This window comes from Haemaphysalis longicornis, unplaced genomic scaffold (assembly GCF_048455015.1).
Source record: "Haemaphysalis longicornis isolate Haplotype H1 unplaced genomic scaffold, Haemaphysalis longicornis Haplotype H1 scaffold_3, whole genome shotgun sequence".
Classification (NCBI taxonomy): domain Eukaryota; kingdom Metazoa; phylum Arthropoda; class Arachnida; order Ixodida; family Ixodidae; genus Haemaphysalis; species Haemaphysalis longicornis.
Genome location: NW_027526335.1, coordinates 31,940,236 through 31,967,601, shown reverse-complemented (window position 1 = coordinate 31,967,601; position 27,366 = coordinate 31,940,236). Strand labels below are relative to the sequence as shown.

At 46.0% G+C, this 27,366-nt stretch overlaps 1 protein-coding gene across 2 annotated transcripts in view; it reads left to right on the top strand.

The window, feature by feature from the left end:
* LOC144174232 (adenylate cyclase type 8-like) overlaps positions 1-27,366 on the top strand; it is a 485,526-nt gene that overhangs the window by 134,812 nt on the left and 323,348 nt on the right. The window contains exon 1 of one of the 2 annotated variants that reach the window (XM_077702793.1): positions 11,650-12,049. The exons of the other annotated variant lie outside the window; for it this stretch is intronic. Coding sequence (XP_077558919.1) covers positions 11,946-12,049 — 104 coding nt within the window. The 5' untranslated portion in view covers positions 11,650-11,945. Of the gene's footprint in view, positions 1-11,649; positions 12,050-27,366 lie in introns of those variants that run through there. 2 annotated transcript variants of the gene reach the window in all.

The following is a 27,366-nucleotide window of genomic DNA, read 5'->3' as shown; positions in this document are numbered from 1 at the left end:
GTAGGGCTCTTCGGAGTTGACGTTGTGTTTCCCCTCTCGTCTGAGTTGGGTCAATGAGACTGCGAAAAGGGAACGCCCGACGTCGCCGCCGTATTTCACAGGACGAACAATGTGAGGCTGCTTTAAAATTCCCAGGCATAACCAAGACACCTTTGGACAAAAACGATGCATTGCCTACTAGCTGTAACTTGCTTGCCCCTTCCTGCATATAATTCGCTGTAATTTGTGAGTTTTTCCGCTTTCCATCGGCGCAAGCTTTCCCTTTAGAACTATATTGTTTTCTGTTGGCGATCACGCTTTTTGGCTCGTAATTTGCACGTGACAGTTTTCTTTCCCGCATCCTTTTCATTTTGTTTGTTAGCCGCTTGTGTTTTACAGATTGCTACTTTCTGTTTCGTCTATGTTCGCGTCTTTTCCATCATTTTTCTGGCCTGCCAGAAGCTCGCCAACTTGTAATCATTTTTCTAACCTCCATATTACGATGCATTCCTTGTTGTTTTTTATCGCTGGAAATATTACCAGGTTGTTTTTTTATTGTATATCACCGCGATAAACGTTTCGAATTAAAATAATCACAAATTTGTCATCGGGCACAGAATAGAGATAATGGAACAAAATGATTGCACGTCACTGAGTTTCCAATCTATAAACGTTCTCGCCGCGAGATGGTGAGCTTCAGCACAATTTTGGTCGATGCGACTCCGAAAACACTTTTGATCCACCGTTCGGGGCTTTATTCAAAAGGTCTAACTTTTGTTGCGCAACGCAGCACTCATTGTGCGAGACGACCTATTTGTCCGGGCGCTATCATTCCGATTGCAGGTCGTCCACCAAAGCGGGCTGCCTTTGAGCCTGGAATAGTGGGAACATGCCATCACCCTTAAAAGGCACTGTAATTCTCACTTTCGTAAGTGTTTTTCTTGTCGGAACTTCTCTTGCGTTCTTATGCAACCACGATCTAATAATCTAGCATTAGTGTTGAGAAAAGGTGGTTGGGAAATATTTCTGGGTATTGCATGTTGTTATTTGTAAGTTTACTTGCGGCTGCGAAAGATAGCGTTAATGATAATAACAACAAAACAAATTTAGGAAAATCTGGTGGTAAGAAACGCCAGTAATTGCTTCGCCGCCATTATCGGCCCAAACGCCGTACTGCCTCTCGCTTGGCAGTACGGCGCTCTTCTAGGTAAGCCGGTTATTCTTCGGGCGTCCGGACTTTCTTCGGTCTTCCCATGGAAGCAGCAGGTACGCGTGGAGTAGATGATGCGAGAGGTCTATCGCCGCGCCGCCTGTTCTGAGCTTTAAGTCGCCTTTGACGTCCCGGCCAAGTCTGCCTTCACACTTGTCGTCCGTGGCTCAGGTATGTCAGCCCACCTAAAAGGTTGCAACACGCGAAAAAAAGCCCAAGCCATAACTATCAACGCTTATTCGCGGAAAAAAGGTGAGAGAGAAAGAGAGAGAGAAAGGGAGAGAGAGAGAGACGAAACAGCACCATGTAAATCAAAACATCTGTGAACAAAAGGTTCACAAAAGGTTAACAAGAACAAAATAACAGGTTCACAACAGGTTAGAGAGAGAGAGAGAGAGAGAGAGAGAGAGAGAGAGAGAGAGAGAGCAGTTTCACGTGGCTCCTGGAGAGCCGTGCTGCGCATGCGCGAGGAGCATTGGACTGAATTGGATTGGATTGGATTGGATAACGATGGATTCGATTGGATTGGATTAAATTGAATTGTGTCGGATGGGATTGGATTGTAATTGTATATACTGTACACACGCGTTGTCACTCATTTACATGCGCGAGTGGGCAATGCCACGGGTGATTTACGGTATGAACGACCCCCAAGCCCACTCGTCATGATTCAATTCGTGGAGATGCGTGAACGTTTTTTTCACTTAAACCTTACACAAGACGTAAGCTGCTAGTATTAAGCACCACTTAATTTTTGCCATCTTTTTCAACAGCCGTTTCTAGCGTTTGTAAATGAATGTACACGTTCGGCTTCGTGGAATTCGTGCTTTACTTGACCGTAATTTCCTCGTGGGTGGTACGTAGGCCGTTGAGTGACATTCTATGATCCAGGATGAATGTGCTGGGCATAGTGTAGCTATTTGTAATGGCTGTGCTACACGAGAACTTTCGATTGGCAGTGGAAAGCTCAGTGAAAGTTCGCTTTATGAATATACAGCGGTGCACTCGATAGGCAGTTGCTTCAAAGGCCTTCGGAAGGTGGCAGAATCGCCATGTAGCAAAGGTATAACATTTCTTGCAGGACTGTGTTCAGGGAAAGGAGTGTATAGCAAAAATGCAATGTAACGAAATTTTATTCGGGCAAGCGATGAGTTATGCAGTCAGCAGGGTGCACATGTATGTTCGAGGCAATCATGAACTTTATATTCACAAGTGGTTACAATACCTCTAACTTCATTTGCAGCTAACCAGCCTTGAATCGTCCGTTTTGCCTTGCCTTCTCGCGGCGGCTTCATTTGTCGCTATACAGCCTCACTAACAAAAGAAAATACGGAGGGAGGCTGCAGGGCATGTGGGTGTGCCAGTAACGTTACTAGCAATATGAGGCTGAGTTCGACATGACACGCACACGGCAGTCAGGGCAGTAAACCCTGTGCACCAGATAATAGAATGACGTACATAACTGCGCAAGCATTCTTTTCTGAGTACTCCTGCCACAGAATTTATAATGCCTTTTATCTGACCAAACATGCGCAATGGGGAAAATTAAGGCATTTAACCGCATAGCTTTTTTCTTGAGGGAAGAAAAAAAATCAAAGATGGGAATGCAAGCAAAAAACTACAGAATGAACCAACGAAATCACAAAGGTCCATTTATTACACCGCCCTTGCGCTATTAAAGACAAAAGACCGAAAAACAAAAATGTCAAAAAGCGCCAACCATGCAGTATATTTTCTAACTGCATAAAAATGCATATTTAGCAAAACTAAGAAATGTAAGCCTTATAATATTTCAAATATGGATCATTCGTAGATAAAAAATCAAATGAGAAAAATGAAATCAAGCAAGTCTAAAAAAAGCCCAATTTTATAGCCCAACAAAAATAAAACTGCGAAAAGTCGTCCTAATTGGCCACGCATAGCCAAGTCTGGCAGAAAAAAAGAAAGCTCGAAAGAGGACAACGAAATCGAGTACCCTTGTGTGATTAACTCAAAAAAAAATTAAAGCCCTTCCACTCTGTGGACGCGGACATCCTGCGGAGATGGCGCTCTGGTGTCATTTGCTACGTTGGGTTGAGCAATATTGGGGATTTTCTATGCTGAATTAGGTCAGTGGCGCCATCTCTACTCTGACAAACTATGTTAAATTTAAGAAGAGTGGCTCGATCTCCACGTCACAGACTAAGTACACACATGATTAGTGGGTTAGGACAATGTTGTTTCGTTATAGCTCGGCTGTGCCAATCACACCGCAGGCTCTAGTGCGGCGTACGGGTGGCCGCCGAAGAGCCGGAGGGACTGCGAAATGTCGGGAAAGGGGGGGGGGGGGGGGTGTAGCCGTCTCGTTTTGCGAGGAGTATACACGACTCGGGAAAGAGGCGGCGGCGGAGGAGAGGGGTTAGAAGTTGGCTATAATCATATCCCTCCGTCGACGGCCATGCGTCACCATGCAGCGCACAACCAGGAACGCCAACTTACAAAAACCAAGCTTAAGCCGATCCAAGTAAGGTCGGCTTCACCATTAAACAGCAGTGCATTGCTGCGAAGACGGTTTTCTTTAGGCCACACAAGCCATGTTATAACAACACATGGAGGACTTAGACCTGCTTTTTTTTAGGGGCGAAGCTCCTTAGGGCGTGGGTCTGTCCATCCTCGACGTGTGTATGTAGCCACCTCTAGTTTAGTTCTTGGATTGTTTACTAGATGGCGTGGCTACCCCTAGTTTAGTTCTTGGATTGTTTACTAGATGGCGGTACTTGTATATGATGAAAAGATGCGCTTGGATTGTTTACTAGATGGCGTGGCTACCTCTAGTTTAGTTCTTGGATTGTTTACTAGATGGCGGGGAGCGTTGTAATAAAATCCGTTCGCTGTTGGCGCGCGCTCGGAGTCGCCCGATGGATAAGGCTACTGATGTGCGAGCCCGCGAGGCAGAAGCGCTCCGTGAAGCTGCGCGACGCCGCCGCCAAGATCCTGCCGTACGAGAGCGGGAGGCCGAAGCGTGTCGTCTGGCTGCGCGACGACGCCGCCAAGATCCCAGCGTTCGAGAACGAGAGGCCCAAGCGTCACGGCAACGGCGCGAGGACCCTGCCGTACGCGAAGCGGCACGGCTGCGGCGCGAAGAGGATCTCCAAAACGTCAGAGAACGGGAAGCGGCGAGAAAGCGCGCGTATCGGCAGGCAGACCCCGATGCAGTGAGAGCTCGTGAGGCGTCTGCAAAACGCACCAGGCGAGCTCAGCCCCAAGGTGCCGACGCGCGGTTTAAGCGAGACTTTCTAGACGTTACGTTCGGACACAGATGTAGTGGGCGAACTTTCACTGAAGAGTCACGGTTTTACCGATGATTTCCCCTCAGGAGCTTCGCCCACTCATCATCATTCACCCCGTGGATATGCTGTGAATTTTTTAAATTTCTTATTGCATTTTTTTTTTGCATCAGCTGAAAATCGTTGGTCTACGTTCGGTCGGCCTCCGGGGACGATCTCCGGGAACCGGCGGCCAACCAGTCGTAGACCAATGATTTTCAGCGTATTATTTTTGCAGCTACGCTGTACAAGTAATACGCTGAATGCACTACTAATACGCTGATTAATACGCTCAATACATTACTTAACTGATTACTTTTACAGCGAAGCTGTACAGCCTCACTGTAAAAGTAATGGACTCACAAGACGTTACAAAGGACGTGCAGGTTTTTCGAAACGGAGAAGCGGCGTAACAGTGGTTCCAGTAGTAGTATACAATTGTTGGAATTATGCACAGACTTGTAACATTTTCTTCTTAGATGTTCGCAGTACTACAGAAAATATTTCATGTCAGGTACCTACTTTCGACATTCCATTAAGTTGTGATTGTACAAACCCTATGCTTCCTGTTACAAATAGCGCAATGTGCTGGGTGTTTTTGAACAATTAAGCTATTTTTTATCAACCGCTAAAAATAACTCGTTGTACAGCCTCACGGCTTCGAACCCCTGCCGCTAGCGTCAGTACACTACTGGCGCTAGCGGCTGGGGTTCGAGGAGCACACTGTAAATTAATTTACACCGTTTTGTGCCTATAACTAATAACATTACACCCTGTAAAAACAAAGAAAGACGCCTTTTCAGAGGGTGCAATTAACGATAACCCACCCTTTAGAAAGGTGTACTCTAGTGTTTTTTTCTTGGGTGTAAGGGTGTTGGTTATATGTAGTAATTTACACCCTTAGGATGTCATTCACTTTACATCGGAGCCACTGAAGCGGTCTTTCTTTCTCCAACTGCCATGACGTTTTAACAATAAAGAAATTCTCTTTGGTCAGTTTAGGCATTAGGTACGAAAATATAGATTGGTACTTTTAGGTCGCTCAGATTCGGTGCGGATCGTGTCGCCTTAACAGGCGTTCCGCCCCGCGGCCGGAAATGCTTGGGCTTGTACCCAAATGGAAAGGGAACGTCGCTGACACCTACTCCTACGAACACCTTGTGTACGGTGAACGACCAGAGAAATACTTTCAGATTTATATGACGCCCCACACTGTTACCCATTTTGCAATGCTCGAGTTAGCATTGTCCAAAAAAATCCCCTCCACATTTCTCTTTCGAGGACGACGTTGTGTTCTCAAGCGGACACTGGATTCCAGGTGAGACATCTTGCGCCTTGTCCTGCTGCTTTTGAAGGACACAAACCTTCTTTGAATCTTGGTGATTCGGGGCAAATTGTTTTAAAAAATGACCCGTTCCACCTTGTGAAAGTGGATGACCACTGACCAGCAAAACTCTTTAGCGCTCACATGTATACCCAGAGAGAGAGAGAGAGAGAGAGAGAGAGAGAGAGAGAGAGAGAGAGAGAGAGAGAGAGAGAGAGAGAGAGAGAGAGAGAGAGAGAGAGAGAGAGAGAGAGAGAGAGAGAGAGAGAGAGAGAGAGGAGTAAATATTTATCTCACAACCCATGTCCGGGACAGCGCTCAATGGGGTTACAGGTAACAGACAATTTGAACAGAGGTGCGAACTCATTGGTTTTGTATTTGCGACAAGTACATGCTGCTCAGTGTATTGACAGGGTCGTTTTAATGATGAATTGTGATATAAATGTTGCTGGGGAAGTTTCGTTACAGCAAGGAGGAGGAGGAGGAGGAGGAGGAGTGAAAAAAATCTTATTCAAACCCAACATTAAGCGTCGAGAATGTGCCGGTCCAGGTTCACAGACGCCAGCTGGGCTGTTAGCTGGTCCGAAGCTAGCCATGCCCATCGTGTTGAAGGAGGAGGGAGTGGAAAATGTGGGGCCTGAATTTAAAGGGTGCAGGGAAACGTACAATGTTCTAAACTAGCGCATGTTTAGGGACAATTGAGACATTCCGGGGAGCGTCGGATACGGTAGAGAAAGGAACGAGGAGGTGTCAGGAGGGTAATTAAGTGTATTCGTCGAGGAATGCGTAGCTGCGTGGGGGTTACAACTTTGGAACAGGAAGTGTACGGAGAGTTTCTCTGATGTTCTCATAGTGAAGCTTTATTTCTTGTTTGTAGTGGAGAGTAGTGTCCCACGAGGGCGAATAAGGCCAGGTAATCCCAGGTGACCTGTGCAGAAGTTCGCGGGCGAGTCTGTGCACTACCTCGTTGCCTGGGATTCTATGCAGTTCTCTAGGACTCACAGCAAGAGTTACAGCTGTTTTCTGTAACCGTACTACTCTTGTATCTTCTCGTGTATTGCTATTGTCGTGGTTCTGGGTCAATCAGCGGAGGGGATGATTTTGACGAGTCACTTGAAACGATGGACGAAGATGAAGAGAAAGAAACATAAATTTGCCGCCAAAAAGTGGACCAACCGGGCACTGCACCGACGACAGACGGGAGGCAGCGGCGAACGGAGTGACGATCTTTTTGAACGCCGCGCTCTTTTTCTTTGTGTTACGTTCACAGCCACGTGACGCCTGACATCCAATGGGGATGCGAGGCCGGAGCATACCCGCAGTGGTGCGTCCCTTTTATTTGTGTTTTTATTTTCTGGCGCATGGGGTATAGAACGCGTCAGAGAAAATGGGAGAATGGGTTTGAGAAACTCAGAATCTAAGGAGATGGGCTTAATGCACAACAAAATCTATTCACCGAGCTTTAATTAGGACACAGGCTTGCATTAGCCGACTACGATGCCCGAAAATTCGGTCTCGCACATAACAGGCCGTGCCCACTATGTGCCTCGAGCAAAGTACGGAGCCCAGTTGGTAAAGAAGGGCGTTCAGTGATGGAGGAGGCAAGCCCAGTATGAGATCGCACTGCGAGTGGTGGGCGCAGGGAAGCAGCACACGCCATTACAATAGACGCCCCTAATCTCCTAGAGAAAACACGGATGGACCAGACCGCACCACCGCAGAGCACAGGTCCCAATCGCCGGGCAGCTGACGCAGCCACAAACATCACGTGTCCGTCATTCGAGCCTCCCATCGAACTTTTCCGCATCGCTGATAGTGGGCTATGCCCATCGCTCGAGTGCACACATCGACACACGTATCCTAATCCAAGGCAGTCGAACTCATGCGTTATGCGTTTACCATGCACTGTAAAGTGGTGCGCCGTTACTTCCGGGCTTGAAAGGCCTTTAGCAGAGCTCGACCTGTTTGCAAAATTTCGTGCTCACATGCATGCGTGCCTAAGTGCGCTATCATTAGTAAGAAAGTCGAACGGCTGCATTTTATATGCAATCAGAAAAATGCAAAAGAAAAATTATTCATCACATGTCGATTTAGCCGCAACGGAAAGCAGCGACGCAAAAATGACTAATTAACGCACATGCCGTCACACGAAAACACGCGCATGTTGTGCGCGGATTATCAAAAAGTAGCAGGTCTAATTTCTACGTAGGGGGTAAGCCTGTTGACGGTCATACCCACAAATTTCACGCATACATCCCATCAGAAAGACACGTTCAGCCTGAGCTAAGGAAATGAGGTGAGAGCTTCTGCAGCCATGTTCGTCCCGACGTACTGCGTTATTTGGGTCCATTCTGGAATACGCTTTGCAGCTTCAGTTGTGATCACTGAATTTGTGCTGGAAATCGCGTATGTCAAGGTGATGCGTGAGGCTTTTTGGTATACCGCGGGTGCGCGCGCATACCAACGTTCCCTACCGTCGCTTCATAAAAGGTCCAATCAAACAAATACGATAAATCAATCAGTTGAAATACAATATAACTAAATAATCAAATCACTGAATTCGGATCAACCAGTACGTTCAAGCAAAAATTACGTTCAAGCAATACGTTCAAGCAATAACCCACAAAGGGTGGCTGACCAAAGGTACCCGACGAATAACTATTTTCAATAAATAAAATAAATTAACAAACAAACGAACGAGCGAGCGAACAAACGAACGAGCGAACGAGCGAACGAATAAACGAACAAACGAATAAATTAACAAACGACTAAACGAACGAACAAACGAATAAACGAACGAATAAACGAATAAACAAACGAATAAACGAATAAACAAACGAATAATCGAATAAATAAACAAATAAACGCATAAATAAACGAATAAACGAATAAATAAACGAATAAACAAACAAACAAACGAATAAACAAACGAACGAACGAACGAACGAACGAACGACCGAGCGAGCGAGCGAACGACCCGCCGCGGTGGCTCAGTGGCTAAGGCGTTGCGCTGCTGAGCACGAGGTCGCGGGTTCGATTCCCGGCCGCGGCGGCCGCTTTTCTGATGGAGGCGAAAAGCAAAAACGCCCGTGTGTACGAGATTTCGGCGCACGATAAAGAGCCCCAGGTGGTCAAAATTAATCCGGAGCCCTCCACTACGGCGCGCCTCATCGCCTGCGTTGCGTCGGCGCGTTAAACCCCACAATCAATGAACCGAGCGAGCGAACGAACGAATGAGCGAACGAGCGAATGAGCGAACGAATGAGCGAATGAACAAACGAACAAACGAACAAACAAACGAATAAACGAATAAAAGAAACAAATAAATAAATAAATAAATACATACATAAATAAATAAATAAATAAGTAAATAGAAATTGGCATACACCCAATAAGTTCAGCCACCGCTTAAACTGGCAGTATCCTCCAGGTTCGTACCATTGGTTTTACAATATTCCATGTACCGTTAATTCAAGGGGACAAAAAACCTACCTACTGATGGCAACGGGACTCCGAACATGTCTTTGAGTACTTACGGCCACTCCCAGCCCAGTACACTAGTCGTCAAAGTGGCGCGCAATAGTATCCTATCTCTGCGTTGTGACTGAGAAGAGCGTGCCGTCACCTTTCTGACATACTGAAGCAATTCTCAGAGGCCCTATTGTTTCAATCTGTTCCATTGAAAAGAGCTTTGCCAGGCTAGACATCCGCCACAGTTTTTTTCGCGCCTATCTCGAGTCTTCGGATTCGCAGGCACAAACAAGCAAACGCTGTTTGATCTAAGCTGCTCTCTCTGTAGGCTTAATATTTCCCGTTTAGAACAATCCAGGGAACGACCGCACGAGGAGGCTCTGAGGCTGAACTGAGCCGAGTGTGTCCCGAAAGCAGCTCGGTTCGTCGCCCTTGACACGGTGTGTCAGTGTGCGCGCACGATTGCCTCAACCGTCTTTGTAGGGCAGGGGAGGTCATGGCCTCTCTTCAAGTAACGCGCTCAGCCTATGTCAACACTTTGCAACGACGGCAAAACATGGTCCCTGGGACTTTTATCAGCGTCAGCGTGCATTGCCTCTACTTGCGAGTGTTACCGATAGATGAGCGTCTACAGGGCTTCGGCTGTCAGAACGCCAGCAGAAATTTTAATGTCCTCACTCCAATTCCCCGCTGGGCAGTAAAGAACAAAAACAACAAAACAACAACACCATTGGAGATGTTCGTGGACCGGTGGACAAGTGTACCGGCGTGTTAGCGATAAGTGCATTGTCCGTTTTCAGGATATGGCGGGAAATATTGGTGTACTCACACCTGCATCCGACCTCACCTAATTGTGTTAAAAAAATGTTCGTGGTGCTGCGGTTGTTAAAACCTATCCCTTGCTCGCACACGACGTAGGATTGCCTCCCTGCGCTGAGTGTCGATGTCCCTTCTGATCAGTCACCACCCTGCTCTTCGTTAATTTGCTTTAACCCGTTAGCCTCGAAATTGAAATTCCTTGTCACAATAGACAGCAGAACGTTGTAGGCGGTGTTCAGTTAACATTAGTGTTTTCTCTCACCAAATTCGCAGCCTATAGATATGACACTCGTCAAGCGGAGAGCTACGCGTCAGTTTAGGCACTCTGGCGTTCTGTAACGTGAGCCAACTTTGTACTTATCAGCTGTGGAGCTTCACGGTACAATGTTTACCTATTGCAACAAACAGCGTTCCTCTACAGGAAAACTCAGGCTACCTCGTCCCGGTGTAGCTGGTGGCAAACCTTGAAATCTCACGGGGAGAGCATTGTTTCATAGCTTTTAAACCATAAAAGAATGTTGAACAAAGGAAAGAAATAAAAGACCTCGTTTCTGTTAGATCGAGCGTCGCTATATTGCAACGTCATGTATGAACAACCTCCCGAGGTTACCCTTCAGTAGGGGAAATTTTGTTATGGAAGGTAATGTTATAGTATGGTCATAAATTCCATTTTGAGGGAACGGTTCACATAATATTCTAACAGAGTTACTGTGTGACCTGAAACCCAGAAGACGTTCGACAGTTGGCAGGAAAAAAATACAAAAAATAAGACAAGCGTATAGCAAAAAATGTGATTGAACACTTAGAAATAACAAAGGCGAGAGCCACTCTGCTAGCGTTATTTTCTCTTTTTGTTTTGTTTCTTGTTGTTGTTGTGTGGTATAAGCCTGTTTGATTTTGTCCGACCAGTGCCTGTCTCGTAGTCTCGTAACTTCGTTACGGCACCGCGGGACGAAAATATCGCGCGATAAATCTATTGACCCTAATTCGTGGCTGGGCTTTGCTGACACCAGGTTGTTGCCGCTGAAGGGTCAAGCGCATAGACTGCGCAGGGCTCCCGGACCTTTACCGATACACTAGCAAGAACGGCGGAGTGCAGATGAGTGGTCTTTATCGCGAGTTATCTCAGAAGAAAGGAGGGCTTCCGCAGCACCTGCTGCAGGCAACACCATCCTAACAAGAAGGGAAACAGAAACAGCAATAAACTCCGTACCAACTTTTTTCTCGGCACCTCTCTCATAAAGTCAGCGAAGTTGGTTTACTGGCTTTTTGGTGGAGGTGGATTTGGACCAATCTGTAAAGCAAAACGCCGCAGTGAAAACACTTAACATTAGGAACAGGGGGCCTTCTCTCATTGGGGGTGTGTCCCGGGCCCGCGTTTATCTCGCTAAGCAGGTCGATTACACCACGCATTATTGGTGTCTTGCTGTTTTCATTCAACACCACTGCTTCACCGATAATACCGCGCGGACCCATTGACGCCCCTCTTGAATCGGCGGAAAAACTCGAGTCTCCAGAAAGACCGAGACTCCCCCTCCTTTCCCTTCCAGCAGCGCCGTCGCTACCGGCTTCTTTGAAGTGCACACGGCGTGTGGCAGTCGAGCGGTCACAATTTCTTCACGCCTTTTGGTGTGACAGTCGCTCCACGGTAAAGCTCCCTGCGGGGCCATTGGCTGACTGGTGCGTGTTTTGGGCGTCGTGATGCCGGCGGGCGAGAGTTTGTGCGCGGCAACAAATTGTCTCGTGGGGGTTGTGGTGGTGGTTGTGTTGAGAGCGCAGTGAACAGCCGTTGGTCCTTCAGACACCGGTGCGCGTTCTGCGACTGACCACGACGACGATGCATGATGATGATGATGTTGCGACGTCAGGGCGAGAACCGCCAGAGGAGCCTGCATGCCGCGAAGACGTTGCCGACTCTTCCTGGGCTGAGCTCGCACCGCAGTGAGTAACGTCGCGAAAAATAATTCGCACGTGCTTGCGTACATGCACTAAGAAATCGCAGCAGGTGAGCTTCACCACGACACTCCAAAACAACCAATCAGCCGTTTTGTACGTTGGGGTGAAGCCAACCTGCGGTGGCTTCTCAGAGGGTACACGAACACGCGCACAAATATATCCCGCAAAGAAGAGAATTTTCGTGGCTGCTCGTAAATACTTCTTGGAATACGGAATTTTACAAATAAGCAAATGCGTCGCGAGTCCGTTTGCCGCCTTTGCATTTCAGCGCGTTGCGTACAAGCGTGAAACGCGCATTACATGGCTTTTTGTGCGCGCGTTGAAGAACGTCATGGAGGTTGTCGACGTTTCCTGCAGTTTCCAAAAGTCGGTATTTAATGTTGCAAACACACGCCGTTTGTCACGCGCTTCCGCGTGCGTGTGCGTTATATGCGCAGCCATGGTAACCGTGGGGCGCGCTTGTGTATTTTACGGGATTGGAAACACATGCGCAGTTATTTATGGCGTTGTCTCAGTTTACATTAAACAGGCTCTGCAGCGGTGTACGTAAATGATTTTCGTCTTTACGTTGTCCATAAAAGCAGTGCGAACGCGGTATTTATTCCCAGCACAAGGCGGAACTACTTGGTTTTCTCCAGCAGCAGCTAAGTTTTAATTTACTTTTGCTGCGATTTTGTCTAGTTCTGTCGGATACCTTAATTTGTAACTGAAAGCAAAATGAGCAATAGTGGCGATGTTGATCTTGTGAAGTCATAAAAGAACGCGAACTATGACCGAACTTCATGAACTCGAACTAGAGAGGTCTTTACATCGTGCTCATCTGATGTGTTTTCGTATTTCGGTAACACCTAATCTTATTGCCGACGTATTGCGCGTATTGACGAAGTTTGAAAAGCGTGTCAGATTTTGCCACAAAATTATAAAAAATTGTTACAGGGGCGCTGTAAGCGAAGTGAGGAAGAAATTAGGGCGTTTTCTTGATGTTGAGCTACCCGTGCTAAGAATTCAAAAATTCTGCCTTCCCGGGGAATTTATTGGTTTAAATCGGCTTGCAGCTAAAATAATAAATAAAATATTTCCTGTGAAACACGGTATAACAGATGTACTTATCGCGGGAATGCAATTGCATTGGTCACTGCACCGTTACACAGCGTTCGGCACTTGTTAAATTGCGCACTCTTCCAAACATAAGCGACCTAAGGCAGAAGCTCAACGCAGTGAAATAGTATGAGAAAGTTTTTTTTCGCCAGCATATTAGTGAGTGATTGCAAGTTCATAACAAATTAACTTTGCTTCAGGACACTGAGCGCAAAGGGTGTTATTAGAGAGTTCTAGTATAAACGTTTTCTGCCTTTGCTTTGTACGTTAAACCTTAAATTTTTTGCGGCACGCTAAGTCGGCACCAGGCGGAGAGTTTTAGTACAACGTTTCGTCGGTTTTACTTTGCGGCCCGCTAAGGCTTATAGCGCCATCTCTTGAACCCAGTGCGAAGCGACGCTCATCTTCCCAAGCGAGCACCCGGAATTTTGCATGCCTACACAACCAGCGAAACCAAACGCCGCCCCATTAGTACTCAATGCAAAATGTGCATAGCGTGATAGAAATATTTTCTTACATGAGCACATATACAGCCGAAGCATTGAAGCCCCGAAGGGTCTTTCATTTCTTTATTTCAGATACTGTTAGCCCTGACGGGCTGTTACAGGAGCGGGCAAGTACACCATAAACCACACTCATACGCACAAAAACTGCTCTAGTCACAGTGCAACGAAGGAGAAGAAAAGAACTCATACTAATTTAGAAATACTTTCAAGTGCTTTACAAAGCTATCAGTGGTATTTGGTTCCATAAACACTTGTGAGTCAAGGTTATTGCAGTCTACAATAGTTTTGACAAGAAAGGAATGCGTAAAAATATCAACCCTTGGAGAATAAGGCAGAACAGCATACGGATGATTGATGTGAGGAGAGACTCGTTAGGGAATTTGCAGATATAACTCAGGACGCAAGCTTAGTTTCCCGTTGTACAGTTCGTTAAAGAATTAAAGCCTTGCCATTTCAATACGCTGGGCTGGTAACGGAAGTTCTGCTTTCGCAAGTAAGGCAGTCACCGACTGATTATGGTGATCTCACACGACGCGCAGAATCAAAGGACGGGGTTTCACGTGTACATTTTATTCGACTCGAAAACAATCCACAATTTCGTTTCCAACACTCGCGACGTAACGATGTAACTGCTTTCACTGCGAAGCGAAGGCACAAAAATAAAATTTGACTCCATGCCGTCGTAAACATCGCACTCAATTCACGTGCTTTGGGTGGTCGAACAGCAAGTCAGCTCGCTATGGCGTAGGCCGAGAAGGCTTTTAACAGCACGCTGGGTTGAGTCGCCACTAGTGATAACTAATTCCCAACTTGCAGGAGCACACCGTCTCCTCCACCATGAGGCGAACGCGTCAACAGCACAAACATAGCATCAGACACCAGCCTACAGGATCTTTGTTAGGGCAGTCAGCGATGCCACGTTAGTTTCGCTCACCGCGACAGCAAAGGGGAAAGCACGGGACCTAATTAAGAAGACGGGAGGAAAAAAAAATTGTTCTCTAAGCTGCAAATTACTGCTCACAGAGGAACGAAAGTGTTGAGGTGCTGCGCGCTCTACCTGCCGCCATGTCGTAAACACAGGGGCACGCTATCGCCTCAACGTACGCTCACTGTTTTGCAGAAATAGCTTACGTATCCCGAACGTACGCTAAGCGCAAAAATAACGTAGCGTACTGCGCATACACAGTGCAGCGACGTAAGAAAATAACGTACGCTATTTCTTCACTTAGTTCTTCGTACGATATACTAAAACTCTCTATTGGCTTCGTGATCGTACCGTTGCACAGGGTTCGGCTCTTGCTATGTTGCCGGCGCTTCTGAACGTAAGCGACCAACTGCGGAAGCTTTGCGGAGCAAAAAAATATGAAATGTTTTGCCAGTAGATTAGTGAATTATTCAAACGAGCAGAAATTTTTTTCTTCAAGATAAGAAGCGCAAATAAAAGAGACGATTACGAATAGCGTCCACAATCCTTACAGTGCAAAAATGACAGAACTAGACGTCAAGATATTTAATAATAATAAAAGCTGTTAGCTGAGCAAATAAATGAGCCTGTCGAAAACTGTGTGCGCCAATTTACTTTCACCTACTAAGGTAATGATATTCAGGAGACAAGAAACGACATTCATGTTGGTTATTTTCTTTAGTATTTATACACTGCAGAAAATTCTGCGTGAGTATACGCGCTCATGCTTTGTTCGGGCCATTTCTTCTAGACATCTCTTGAAGCTTAATTATTCATAGCACAGAAACCTAACAGGCCTATTTTGGCATCACTTCAATATTTTTCATCTTCTTTTTAGCGCAAGCAAGATCGAAAACCGGCCGTCTGATTAATAGCTATCCCTGAGGTTCATATAGTAATGGAGGGATTTGAACTCTCTTGATAATTTTACGGGCGCAATTTTTTGCTTGTTGTTTGTTAAACACTTGGTTACTGACTCAACTAATACCGAGAATCAATAATTTATCAATCGCTCATGTTTTACAAAAATAAATAAATTAAAGCTATGTCGTTAAGTAAAGCGGAAATAAGGCGGCTCATACCTAATGTTGCTTTGAGTAATTGTTAATCTTATTTGATTCATTGATTGTTTTCATTCAATATGGAAGTTCCTAACCCCGTGGGATAGGAATTGTGGGAAGGGGATAGCTGTGTGGCAAGTCCGCGTGCCTTCAGTCATGGACGTCATCTTTGGGGGTTTGTCAGGCTAGCATGCTTTGTAGTGATCGCATGCTATAGAGCGTAGCGGCCAATTCCCCCGAGCAAAGGTGATTCGCTGGGGGATAATTGTTAGTGAGCACTTAGCTCAGTCGGGGTTCGTCATTTCTCCAGTAAGGCAGCCCTGTCCCTGCTGAAGTTTGCGCAGTTGCTTACGAAATTTTTAGGTGCTACATAATTGTGTTAACAGTTTGCCTCTATACGACGAAATATTTTTTTCTACTCCCGCTTTTATAACGCCTTACTTTTTTAATTGCGAGACAACTGTCGTGCGCCCTTGGTTTTGGTTGGTTGCTCTAAACAAGACTTCTTCCGGAATTTAGGCATAACATATCCCCAGAAACGAAAGATTCCTACAGTCGTCACGGTGACCTACGTTATGCAGCCCCGTCGTGCGGAGCATCAAAAGCCGTCGTAATTGTCAGCGACGTCAGGCAGCAAACAAGCACCGAGCTCAGTGGCATAGAGAGAAATATTCGTATGTTTTATGTGACTTGCTTTTTTTTGGGTGACAAATGTTTGAAAGGGAGGTAGGTTCCACCTGTAATGTAAGTAATGACAAAAATCTGTTTTGGCATTTATATCACTGACATTTTAGGGTTGCGTATGGAGGAGCGCTGCATGCGGGCTGCGCAGAAGATGACGCATTTAATTTAAAAAAGGTTAGGACACGTCAAAACGCGCGAAAATGTCTCTGATGCAGTAATCAGCACGCAACCTTAGGAGTTGAGGTTCTTCGTAACAGCCATCATTTTAGTAACCTTTTGTGAGAATATGTTGAATCAGTTAATAATTTGTTGGCTTTCTATCCTTGCTGTGTGGAAACGTCGGGTTGACTTCCTTTGCTGATTTCTGTGAGCTGTTTTGACTGGAGCGCCATCACTGCCTATTATCTTCGTTCATCTCCTTGTCACACGTACGTGAGTCACTCAAATTGTTTTCTAAACTATAACAGCAAATAGCAATGGTTATTCACTCTCCTGTCGTATTTCCTTTGTTTTTTGCACGCTGCGCAACCTGCACGATCAAGCTCCCATAACTAGAACATTAAAACACGAGCTACAGTTGATGGTCACGGGGCCCTCAAAACTTGTATACCGCGACATAACTTCCAGGCGGTTTGAATGAGGAAACTCGCCGGGGCGGCGAAAATTATGAGCACGAGCTTGTCTCGCTCAGATGAAGTTTCAGTACCCGAGGGTGGCAGAAATATTCGGGATAGCTTCCCCTGCGTATTTTTTTGAGGTTCTATGTGTGCGATGCTCGCTTCGTGTTGTGGCCAACAAATTTCCAATGCAAATGGGCGGGTGGGAGCCCGTCTTCCATGAAGGATCGCGATGCTGCTTCGCGTTCCTATAGGAACCATTCGAAGCGTGTAGGAAATTACCATTTTTCTCTGGTTCTCTGACTTGATGGGCTACTGCGTCATTTTAAAATTCGACGTCAGTGTGAACACGTAGGATCAACATGCGGGAAAGGCAACGTTTGCTGTTTGAACCCCGTGATTACTAGATGAATACTGTAGCTAAAAATGCTGATCAAAACAACGACAGCTGGAAAGGATTACATTAAAGCGAAACTACAAACGACCATGACGACAACAACGACAAAAGCTACAACCACAACTACGACAATAACAGCAGCAGTAAAAAGTCAACTCCTAGGCCCCAGTAGTCGCTTCACCAAGGCTATGAAATTATCGAAAACAACAGTACTATGATGAATGCTTCAATAATTACGTTAGTTCCCTCCGCAGTTTGCTTATGACTATCTTCAGAGTAGAATCAGACCTTATGTCTTGGTATACTTTTAATATTTCTGCATTATTATAAAATCTGTTGGGCAGAGCGCGGAGTTTTGGGTTCTCGGAAAATGTTGTTTGCAGCGATGGTCAAAACAGTTTCCGAGCAATGTACTGATCTCTCTCTCTCTCTCTCATCTTATCCTTCTTTGCCAACTGGAAGTGCATTGGTAATGTCACGTTAGGCATTTCAATGCGTATTTTTGTGTATCCCAAATGTTTTAGAAACTTCGTCGATATATGTCGAAATTTGGCATATCCGGATCTAATATTTCATTTCATTTATTTCATCCTTAAGGGCCCAAGGGCATTACATAAGGGAGGGCAAGGAACGAGGCACAGCGCAATGTTCAAAATAAGGCACACAAAAGCAAAAGAAAACACACAGAAACTAGGATCCAATTCAAAAAGATAGTGGTACAACAAAAACATGAATGTTGTGTGAAAAGTATAAAAAATGCATATATAAGAATTACAAACTAGGGGTAAGGACAAACCTAAACTACAGCACAAAAAATAGAGGTTGTCAAGTTATTAGGAACAAGCAAGTGGGACGGACAAATGGTCGGTGACCTTAGTGTGGAACATTTCGCGGTTGGCGCATGATGCGCGGTGCTACGGTAGGGGATTCCACATGACTATTGCATGCGGAAAAAATGACGAGGTAAATGCTGATGTGCGGCCGGTGATACGAGCAATGGAATTGCAGTGATTTAGGCGTGCTGAAGTTCTGTGGGCGGGTTGAAGCAATGGATGACGTGAGCGGGGATGACAGAACTAGCTGTGAAGAATGCATAGGCGGGTAACAACTCGGCGGGATTCAAGCGTTGAAAGGGAGAGAGAGTGTTTTATTGCAGTGACGCTGGTTCTATGGGAGCTTTGCGAAGAAAAAACATCCACTTGACATTTTTTTTTTAAATGCAGAGCATTTCAGTAACTCACGATGTCACCCGCGTTGGCGTCCGTAGTCCGCATCGCTCCCCGTCGGTCTGGCATTGGATTGGATTCGATTGGATTGGATTGGCTTGGATTGGATTGGCTTGGATTGGATTTGGATTGGATTGGATTAAAGTGGATTGTGTTGGATTGTGTTGCGTCATAGCCGCGCCACGTTGCGTCATAGCCGCTCCACGTTGCGTCATAGCCGCGGCAGGGGGTTCACGGCACGTTTCACGTTTCACCATCGACTTCATCGACAATGTCTACGCGGGAAGAGAAGGCGGCGCGGCGGCGTGCTGCGGATGCTGAGCGCAAGCGCCGCAAGCGAGCCGCCGACACCGAACTTCGCCAGCGAGAAGCCGCAGCCATTCGTGAACGTCGGGCGGCGATGCGGGAGGGAAAACATGCACAAAAAGAACAGAACTCCTGCTGGCGCAGTTTCAGGCAGGGGGCGCGCGAGCACTGCGAAGGCGGGAAATTTGAAATGCGTCGGGTGGTAGCAGTGAGCGGATAACGGCGCTACAGCCCATTATGGCGAATCAGTGCTCTGCATTTCCAACAGTTTTCACGTAGAGTGGAACGGCTGTAACTTTTTTTATTTCATGGTGGAACACAGAGCTGCTGCGCTCACATCGCATTGGTTCTTTCTGCTCCCGCCCGCTGAGATGGTCCGGCTCTACACTTACGCAAAGGGTGGGCTCAGACTCATCAGACTCATATGTCAGAGCATCCTCTCATTATATGTAGTTATTAAAAATAACTTCAGGCAATGAGCACAAACTAAATCTGCGGCGCCTCCTTGATATGTGAAGCTTTCTGATGGCACCCCTCCAGTTGGCGTAGCGTACACTGAAAATCCGCCTGTTCTATGACTTTTTTTGTCTTTTTCACTATAGAAAAATACACACAAAATTTCGCTTCCCCTATCTTCTCTGGCTGCATTAAAAGGCAGCACTATTTTATGGCGATAGCGCTGCGCAATCGCCATTAGCCAAGTTACGACACAACGTCGCCGAAAAGCCGCCTGCAGCAAGTTTTACTGCTGGTATAAACCTACAAAAAGCGCTATAGCAAAAAAAAAAACTAACAGTGGCTAAGTCGAAGGCAGCCGTGAATGTCGGCTCGCGACATAATACCATCTTTTACACCTGCAATCAACACTTTGCGCAATCCGCCTTCGGGCTTCACGCCAAACCGAACATCTGCAAGCCAAGCCCCGGCGTTGATGCCGACTTAGCGAGTTCATCGAGAGGCATATAAAAAAAAACAGAAAGCGGTTGACGTGTCCCAGAGTATGTAGGTGAGTGCATTAAATACGAAAATGAACATTACGGCTGAGAAACCTGCCAAGCCGGCAAAGAAGTCTGCATTCCTACCACTTGGTACACCGAATGGGGGAGCTGTTATAGGCTAACTCACCCAATTTTTGGGGGGGAGTGGACCGACAAAAGGCGCTCCCCTTCTCCCCAGTTCAGCACACCATCGCTTTTCAACCATTTGTTGGCCTCCTGCGTATTATTTTTGCTACAAGGTGGCGTATCTTGCCCCAGAAGTTGTTTTTCAGGAATGCGCTTGTGTTTAGAAGAGAAGCTGACTTTAGGAAGAACGGTGTAAGCTTGGTCATTGTAAACTGGCTTTCTTATACTTTGTCCTGCAAAGTGAAGCCTACTCATGAAAAAAAGGTGGAAATGGGTGCAAATGTGGCAGCAGGAGACCACCTAAGACGATCGGGCCGTCGGATGCCAAGCGTAAGCTAGACGCCAGTCGGGACCACGAAAACCGTGAGGTGGAAAATGCAACACGTTGGCATGGCTACAACCCTTCTGACCGCTTCTCTGGCTCGACGGCGCGGTTTGAGCGTGATTTTGTGGCCAATAATCAACCAATATACTGGGTAGAATGGCACTAGATCTCTTGTTCAATCACTAACAACACATTGTGGCATATGGCATTGAGCAGTTTTGTTTGCTTGGTAACAAATGGCCCTCTAGATCTAAACAGCAAAGGATTTCTCTTGGCATCTTTTTCCCAGTTTCCCTCGGGGATTTATGTTGGAGTTTATATATGTGGGTGCGAGGTAGAAACCGCAGGTTCTTCTTGCGTTGTTGTTTCCAGTTGCAACGACATCTACAAGCTACGATCAATTACTCTTCCTCCATCTGGGCATTAGGAGGAGCCACAAAACGTGTACCCAAACCCTGCAGCTATGCTTCCCTATCAGGCAAGAATTGTGAGCGCTCCCAAGTAATTCACGAAGAGTTATTCGGCACTAGTTCCCCAAGCACCAGTGAAGATGGCTCAGTGTCTAAGCAGTTGAGCCAGTGAGCACAAAAGCCCGTGTCCACTTCTCGGATGGGTGGATGTTCGGCTGACGGAGCCAGACCACTTTGATGCATGGTGGCGGTTCCCAGGATCTGTTAATTTATCCGTATAACACTCCGCTACAGCGCGCATCGTTCCCTATGTACATACAATCTTTGGCATGCAAAACATCAATCCGAGCTTTCTTGAACCGATTCCACATAAATTAATTGAAAACCGGTAATCTCTGTTTTGCTCCAGACCAATGACTTTGTCAAATATTGACTGCAATATATTTGCGAATATTTTATCTAACCGCACGGAGTTTGTCATGTCCTCATTTATTGGTCTATATCAAATATGCGGCTTCCACGGCTGCTCCACACAGATAATGTAAGAACCAAGAAAACGATGTAGGAGTTTCTCGCGCAGACTCCTCCATGTTAAAGCTCCCGCTTTAACGGAGGTGTATGGCAATTCCTCCTTTATTTTCCTTCTCTCTGTTTCCGTGACTCTGTTACTCTATTATTCCGGTAGTGCACTACGTGTTTTGTAGATTCACTGGAATACGTTTCCTGTGCTCATAGCGGCGTTACGTCTGCCCCCGTATACACCTCCCACGGCCACTCTCGCTTCTGGTTAAACACTAGAACAGCCGCTGGTAGAAACATTTGGGTGTTCGAAGTGACACTGTAGCTTTGGTTTCTCGAATGCAGTTTTACTCGGAAATGGCCTTTATAAACTTTGTTAATTATGTTACAGATTCCTCATCTGTCTCCTCTTTCTTTTTTTCCTGCTCAGGCCGATTGTTTTCCGGGCTAACTTTTTCTGTTGCCAATTTCAATTCAAAATCATTAACTGGCCCACGGAGCGAACAACCCTGAGGTGGCGCCAGCAGCGCCTCTTAAATTCCGATTAATTGTGACGGGTGCCATAAGCGTGCTTAAGAACGAAACAATAAGAAAGAAGTGCGCCCATTGGTTGTGCCGCGTTGTAGTGCACGTGCCTCATAAAAAGAGGGGGAACCAAAGAAAAAGGGGCGCGTGGGAATGGGTGGAGTCGCTAGAAAAACAGATGGTGAGGTTGATTCCAGCCCCCGGTGCGGCGACCTTCGCAACCTGGCCCTTTTTGCTCATCTCGTCCAGCGACAGAATTGTCGCCGGTGAGCCACGGCCGGCGTGCTCAGGAGTGATTAGATGTCATAGGACTTTTTTTTTTGTTATTTGTGGAACAGGTTGTGGGAGGCTGCCAAATTGTTTGGAGGGGCTATGAAAACAAAATGCAACTTTGCCCAATTTGAAAGAACTATATTTGGTAACTCACACAGCTCTACTCCAGCCACGAAAGACGTTTATAACCGAAAAAAAAAAAAAAACAGAAATAAGAAATACAGGAAAACTTCAAATCCCGCGTTACGTTGACTTGTAATATAAGCAGAAGTAACGTAATATGAGCATACATGACTTTATACGAGCCAGCACTAAAACATGGTTATCAGCGCATTAGCTGGACGTTAGCATTCAAGTGGTACGGCCAAACGGATCTAGAGGCGCCTCTAAAACTGCGCAATCATGTTTTTTTGGTGGTGGCTAATGTCGGCGGCTGCAAATCACACAAACAGGATTCTTCAACGTTATAGACAAATCGCCGGAAAGTGGCTTGGCATATGTTTTCTTTAATATTTCGATTATTTGCAGGAAGTTTGCGATAAAATTGGTATCACGTTCTCGGGGCAACACAGTCTTTTTAATAAATGAATTATTGATTATGAGGTTTAACGCGCTGTCGCTACACAGGCGATGAGGCGCGCCGTAGTGGAGGGCTCAGGAATAATTTTGACCACCTAGGAATGTGTAACGTGCGCGAAATGTCACCGAAATCTTTTTTTTTCTTCTTTTGCGTTGTTCACAGCATTGTGTGCACGTCTGATTCTTTCGGGTATTTTTTTTATTGTTATTTCGTTACAAAGCGTACCAAGCTTTTTTGTCTTTTTTTTCCGGAAGTAAGTTGTTGTAAATTGCCGTTTTCCTGTAGGTATGCATGCGGGCACTGTACTTTTGTGCACTTGTCATACACGTGTATACGTGTTTATGCCGGTGTCCATATGATCATGGTTGTTCACATTTTTGCGCGTGTAAATGTGTTCATACTATATGAGTATACTGTGGTGTTATATTTATGTTTGTGCGTATGTAATTATGTCTGTTATTTTGTTGTTGCTCTCGATCACACCGTTTTTGGGGGCATTTTTTTGCCTTCTCTCTATCTCCGTTCCTATTTTTTTTCGAGCCCGCAAATATTCTGCATTCTGCCGCTGCCTCCTTGTGTGTAGGGCCTCAGGCCACGTCAAGCTGCTGAATGAGCAGCTTGACGAGGCTGCTCATTTCTGATTCTGATTCTGATTCTGATTCTGAACACACGGGAATTTTCACTTTTCACCTCCATCAACTTTTTTTTTTTACTAAATCGAACTTGTATTTCGTTTTTGTGGCCCTTTTGATAACAAAAGACGGAATGTCCCACCTACGATTTTTGTCATTTTCTCCACTAAAAGTTAAGCTCCTACTAACATACAATGGCACACTATCACAGTACCGCCAACACTTTCTCCCCCACCTAAGAAACTCACCAAAGATGGATACATACTTCGCCAGCTGCGAACAAACACGTTCCACTACAACGCACTCTGGCACAAAATATTCCCCACCCAATGCTTCCCTTAGCGCAACCTCTGCCCCAGATTAGGAATGCTTAACCACATAGTGTTGGCATGCCTAATCAGCGCAGTTCTTCCTCTCAATCCCAAACTTACCCCTTCACAGTAGGCGGTGACGCTGACCAGCTCCGACCCATGCTTTCAGCTTCAACTGGTGAATAGGGCATGGACGGCCGGCTACAGCTACGGAGCTCCTGGACTGATGAAACCGCTCACTGGTCCGGAGTGACTGCAGTCACAACGGATGGGATAAATGAGGTTTATCCTCCTCCTTCTCATCCTCCGTCATGAAATAAACACCCTCTGGGGCCGGGAACCAAACCCAGAACCACGCGCTTATCAGCACAAGGCCTTTAAAATGGCCGTCGAAAAAAGGGTTAGAAGCGCCATTTGGCTATGTGGATGTAATTTCGCGTGCGTGTGTACTGACGCGCGCAAATACGGACGGAGAGATAGTTGCTTGTGCTAGGAATATGGCATGATCATCATCATCAGTCCACTAGGTCCACTGCAGGACGAAGGCCTGTCCCATCGACCTCCAACTGCTCCTGTCTCGGGCCGTTCGACTCCATTCTTTGCCTCCAAAATTCCTTAAGTAGTCAATATCTGCAGTAAAAAATATGGCCCAGATTATTGGGAGACTAAAGAGTTATTTCAAGCGACACGGCATTAACAACGTGGTGTAACATACTCGGGTATTCCAGAGAAATAGAGGACGCGCTGAGGCTCTTCGGATTACGGGAATTGGTTAAACGGTTACGTTAAAGGCACTCCTGAAGTGGACCTCACAGTGCATAAAAAAGAGCGAGTACCACCAAATAATGTGATTGGCTTTGTCATTTGCATGTGGAAAAAAATGTTTTTCTGTCTAGGATATCTCCTCTGTGTTACTATCAAATATTGTGAGAAGGTCGTCTGAACATTTGTTCGTTTTTTTACGGCTATTACAAGCGAAGTAAAATTCTTCGCAGCGCAAAATAGGACGGTAAAATACGATGGATGCGCTGTCATACAGCAACACACTTTCTTGAATATTTGGCTGTTTGGCTAGCAACAAATTAAAGAACAAAGTTCTCTTGAACCGCTTGCTAGAAAAAATACCGACGCATCATCTTTCTGTTGTGTATATAGCACCCTGGGTTAATGAACGTCGGATTCTGAGTTATGTGGCCACTGTTGTCGAGTGAGCTCACGTTTCTTACACGCACGCAAGAAAAAAGGGGTAGAAAAAAATTCACGCATCTCTACGAAGTGATTCATGACGAGTGGGCGAAGCACTGGGGATCGTTCTTACCGTTAATCACCCGTGGCATTGCCCACTCGCGCATGTAAATGAGTGACAACGCGTGTGTACTGTCTATACAATTTCAATGCAATCCAATCCGATACAATTTAATCCAATCCAAATCCAATCCAAATCCAATCCAATGCTCCTCGCGCATGCGCAACACTTTGTACCCGGATGCCAATGGACAAGCGATGAACAAAACGATGTCCTAAGGTGCTTCGCCCCTAAACCAGAGCCTGCCGAGGGTGCTTCAAAAGCACTAAGGGCATCTAGTGTCTCCAATGTAATCGCGAGCCGTTGCTGAAGTTCCCTCCATTCTATGTTCCGCTACTTTTTCCCCCCATAACGACAGGAGCAAAGATTGGAAGTTCAAGCACGACAGCTTAAGGTGTCTTTTCAGGTAAGCACTAGTGTAGGCTAAGTACCAAGCTAGACTTAAGCTTGGGCACGCGTATAGAGCCGAGGACGGGGATCCCGTCATGTAACGTTTCTTGGAAAGCGCCATAAATAATTAATGGGTGAAAGTTTACTCTATTAGGCCTAAACGGTGGGCTCACGGTGCCTCGGCGTTAAACAACGAACAACCTTTAGCTCGACGCTTCAGCTTAGTGGACGTCCTTTTTAGCCATTTCGACCGGACGTAACGCACGGCTAAATAATTTTGTCGGTCGGGCTCTTGGGAGGCGGTGCGTGCAAGCGAAGGTGATCCTGCAACCGCGCTGGCTGGAGGCGCCTCGGACATTTCCTGCCGCTCCGGAAGCGAGGCTGACTACGTTAGGAAGCGTATGAGGCCTTACCCGGAGTGAAAGCCGATTATTTCGTAAAGACGGCGGTATGTTCGCATGCCAAGGCGTGTTTAATTGACAAGCTTATGTTCCGATTACTCAAAGAACTGTCTTTCAAGCCCTTTGCTTGTATGCTGTGTCAGCGTTGCGCGGCGTGACGGCTTACACGGGCGAGGAAAACAGTCTAGTCCACTAAAAAGAAGCATACATTGGAAGCTCTTACGTGTTCTTACTACTTACAGCCTCAACTGGTGCACATGACATTCATCTGTTCCTTTCTTCATATTTATCATAAGACCCAAAGCACCGCAAATGCTTATTCCATTTGTGCGTGTGGTGCCACTGTGAATCATACAAATACGTAAGACAGACGCGACAAATGTTGCCCAAAGCAGTGTACACGATTTTGAAGAGGGATTCGCAAGCCCACCTAAAACCGTGCCAGGAGTGCTGTGAAAAAAATCATCGTTAGCGCCTCAAAAACACGCTCGAAAAACTGAGAAGGGAAACTGGATGGTACCAGATAGTAGAGAACAGAAAAATTCCCCTTCTTAAAAACCGAACCTGTAGCGAACTACGAGCTCTACTGCTTATACCAAGAACTGGCCCGTTCACTTCAACGAACTCAGCCTTTAGAAACTACAAGCATTTGTTTATTTCCTCTTTCTCTGCCTTCCCATCTCTTTCTTTTATCGTGACCAGTGGCCTTTGTTTTGTTTCGAGTAAAAGTCCTACCACTGGAACTGCTAGCAACCAAACGTACATTTTCGTTGTGCTGCTGCCAAAGGACGCGGGTTCAACCCGCGCCACGGTGATTGCTTTTCTGACAGTGCGGATCGAAAATCAAAAACGCCCGTGTGTCGATATTTTGGCGCAGGTTAGAGATCCCCAGGTGGTTGAAATAAATCAGGAGCTCTCCACTACGGTGCGCAGGGAGCCGGGGAGTTGTCGTGCTAAAAATTACGACAGCACTTCAGCCCTGCTTATGATGTAGTAATTGCGAAAGAATTAGTGTCCGATTTCCAGACGTGCCCTCTCATTATTATCACCGTGCTTGCACAAATGTATTTTTGGGAACGTAGGCGTTTTGTTGTGTTATTTTAAGTTAAACAAAAGAAACTTTACTTTGAAGGTAGATTCCGACTCACGTGAACGGGGTTTCTCTTTAAGAGCTCCATGAAAGATCACCACGGAAGCTCTCTCCTCCAAATAGAGCGGGCTTTTACGTATACGTCGGAAAGCGCGCTCCTGCTTCGACATTAGAGTCACGTTTGTTCAAAGCGAAGCGGTGCTGCTTCGACAGGGGTATTATTGGCTCTAAAATGAACAAATCAGTTGAAAGGGGGCTTCATATGTTACTTTACACGTTATTTGTTTTCACTCACTGTGCGCTGTTCTCAAGCATTCGAAAAAGCTCGGAAAGGGGCCGCTACGTCGTAGAATACAAACTCATGTTTCGGGATTGAAGTCCATACAGCGGTTGAAACGCGGTGGGGAATTTTTCAAGAATACATTGAATTTCGTAACCTGTATTTACTGCAGGGCTACCGGGCTCAGCGTTAGCGTCAATAAAATGTGAAAGAAAGCCGTAGCAAATGTTTTCGTGTTTAGTAACATTCAAATACGATCTTGTGCGTAATGAAGTAG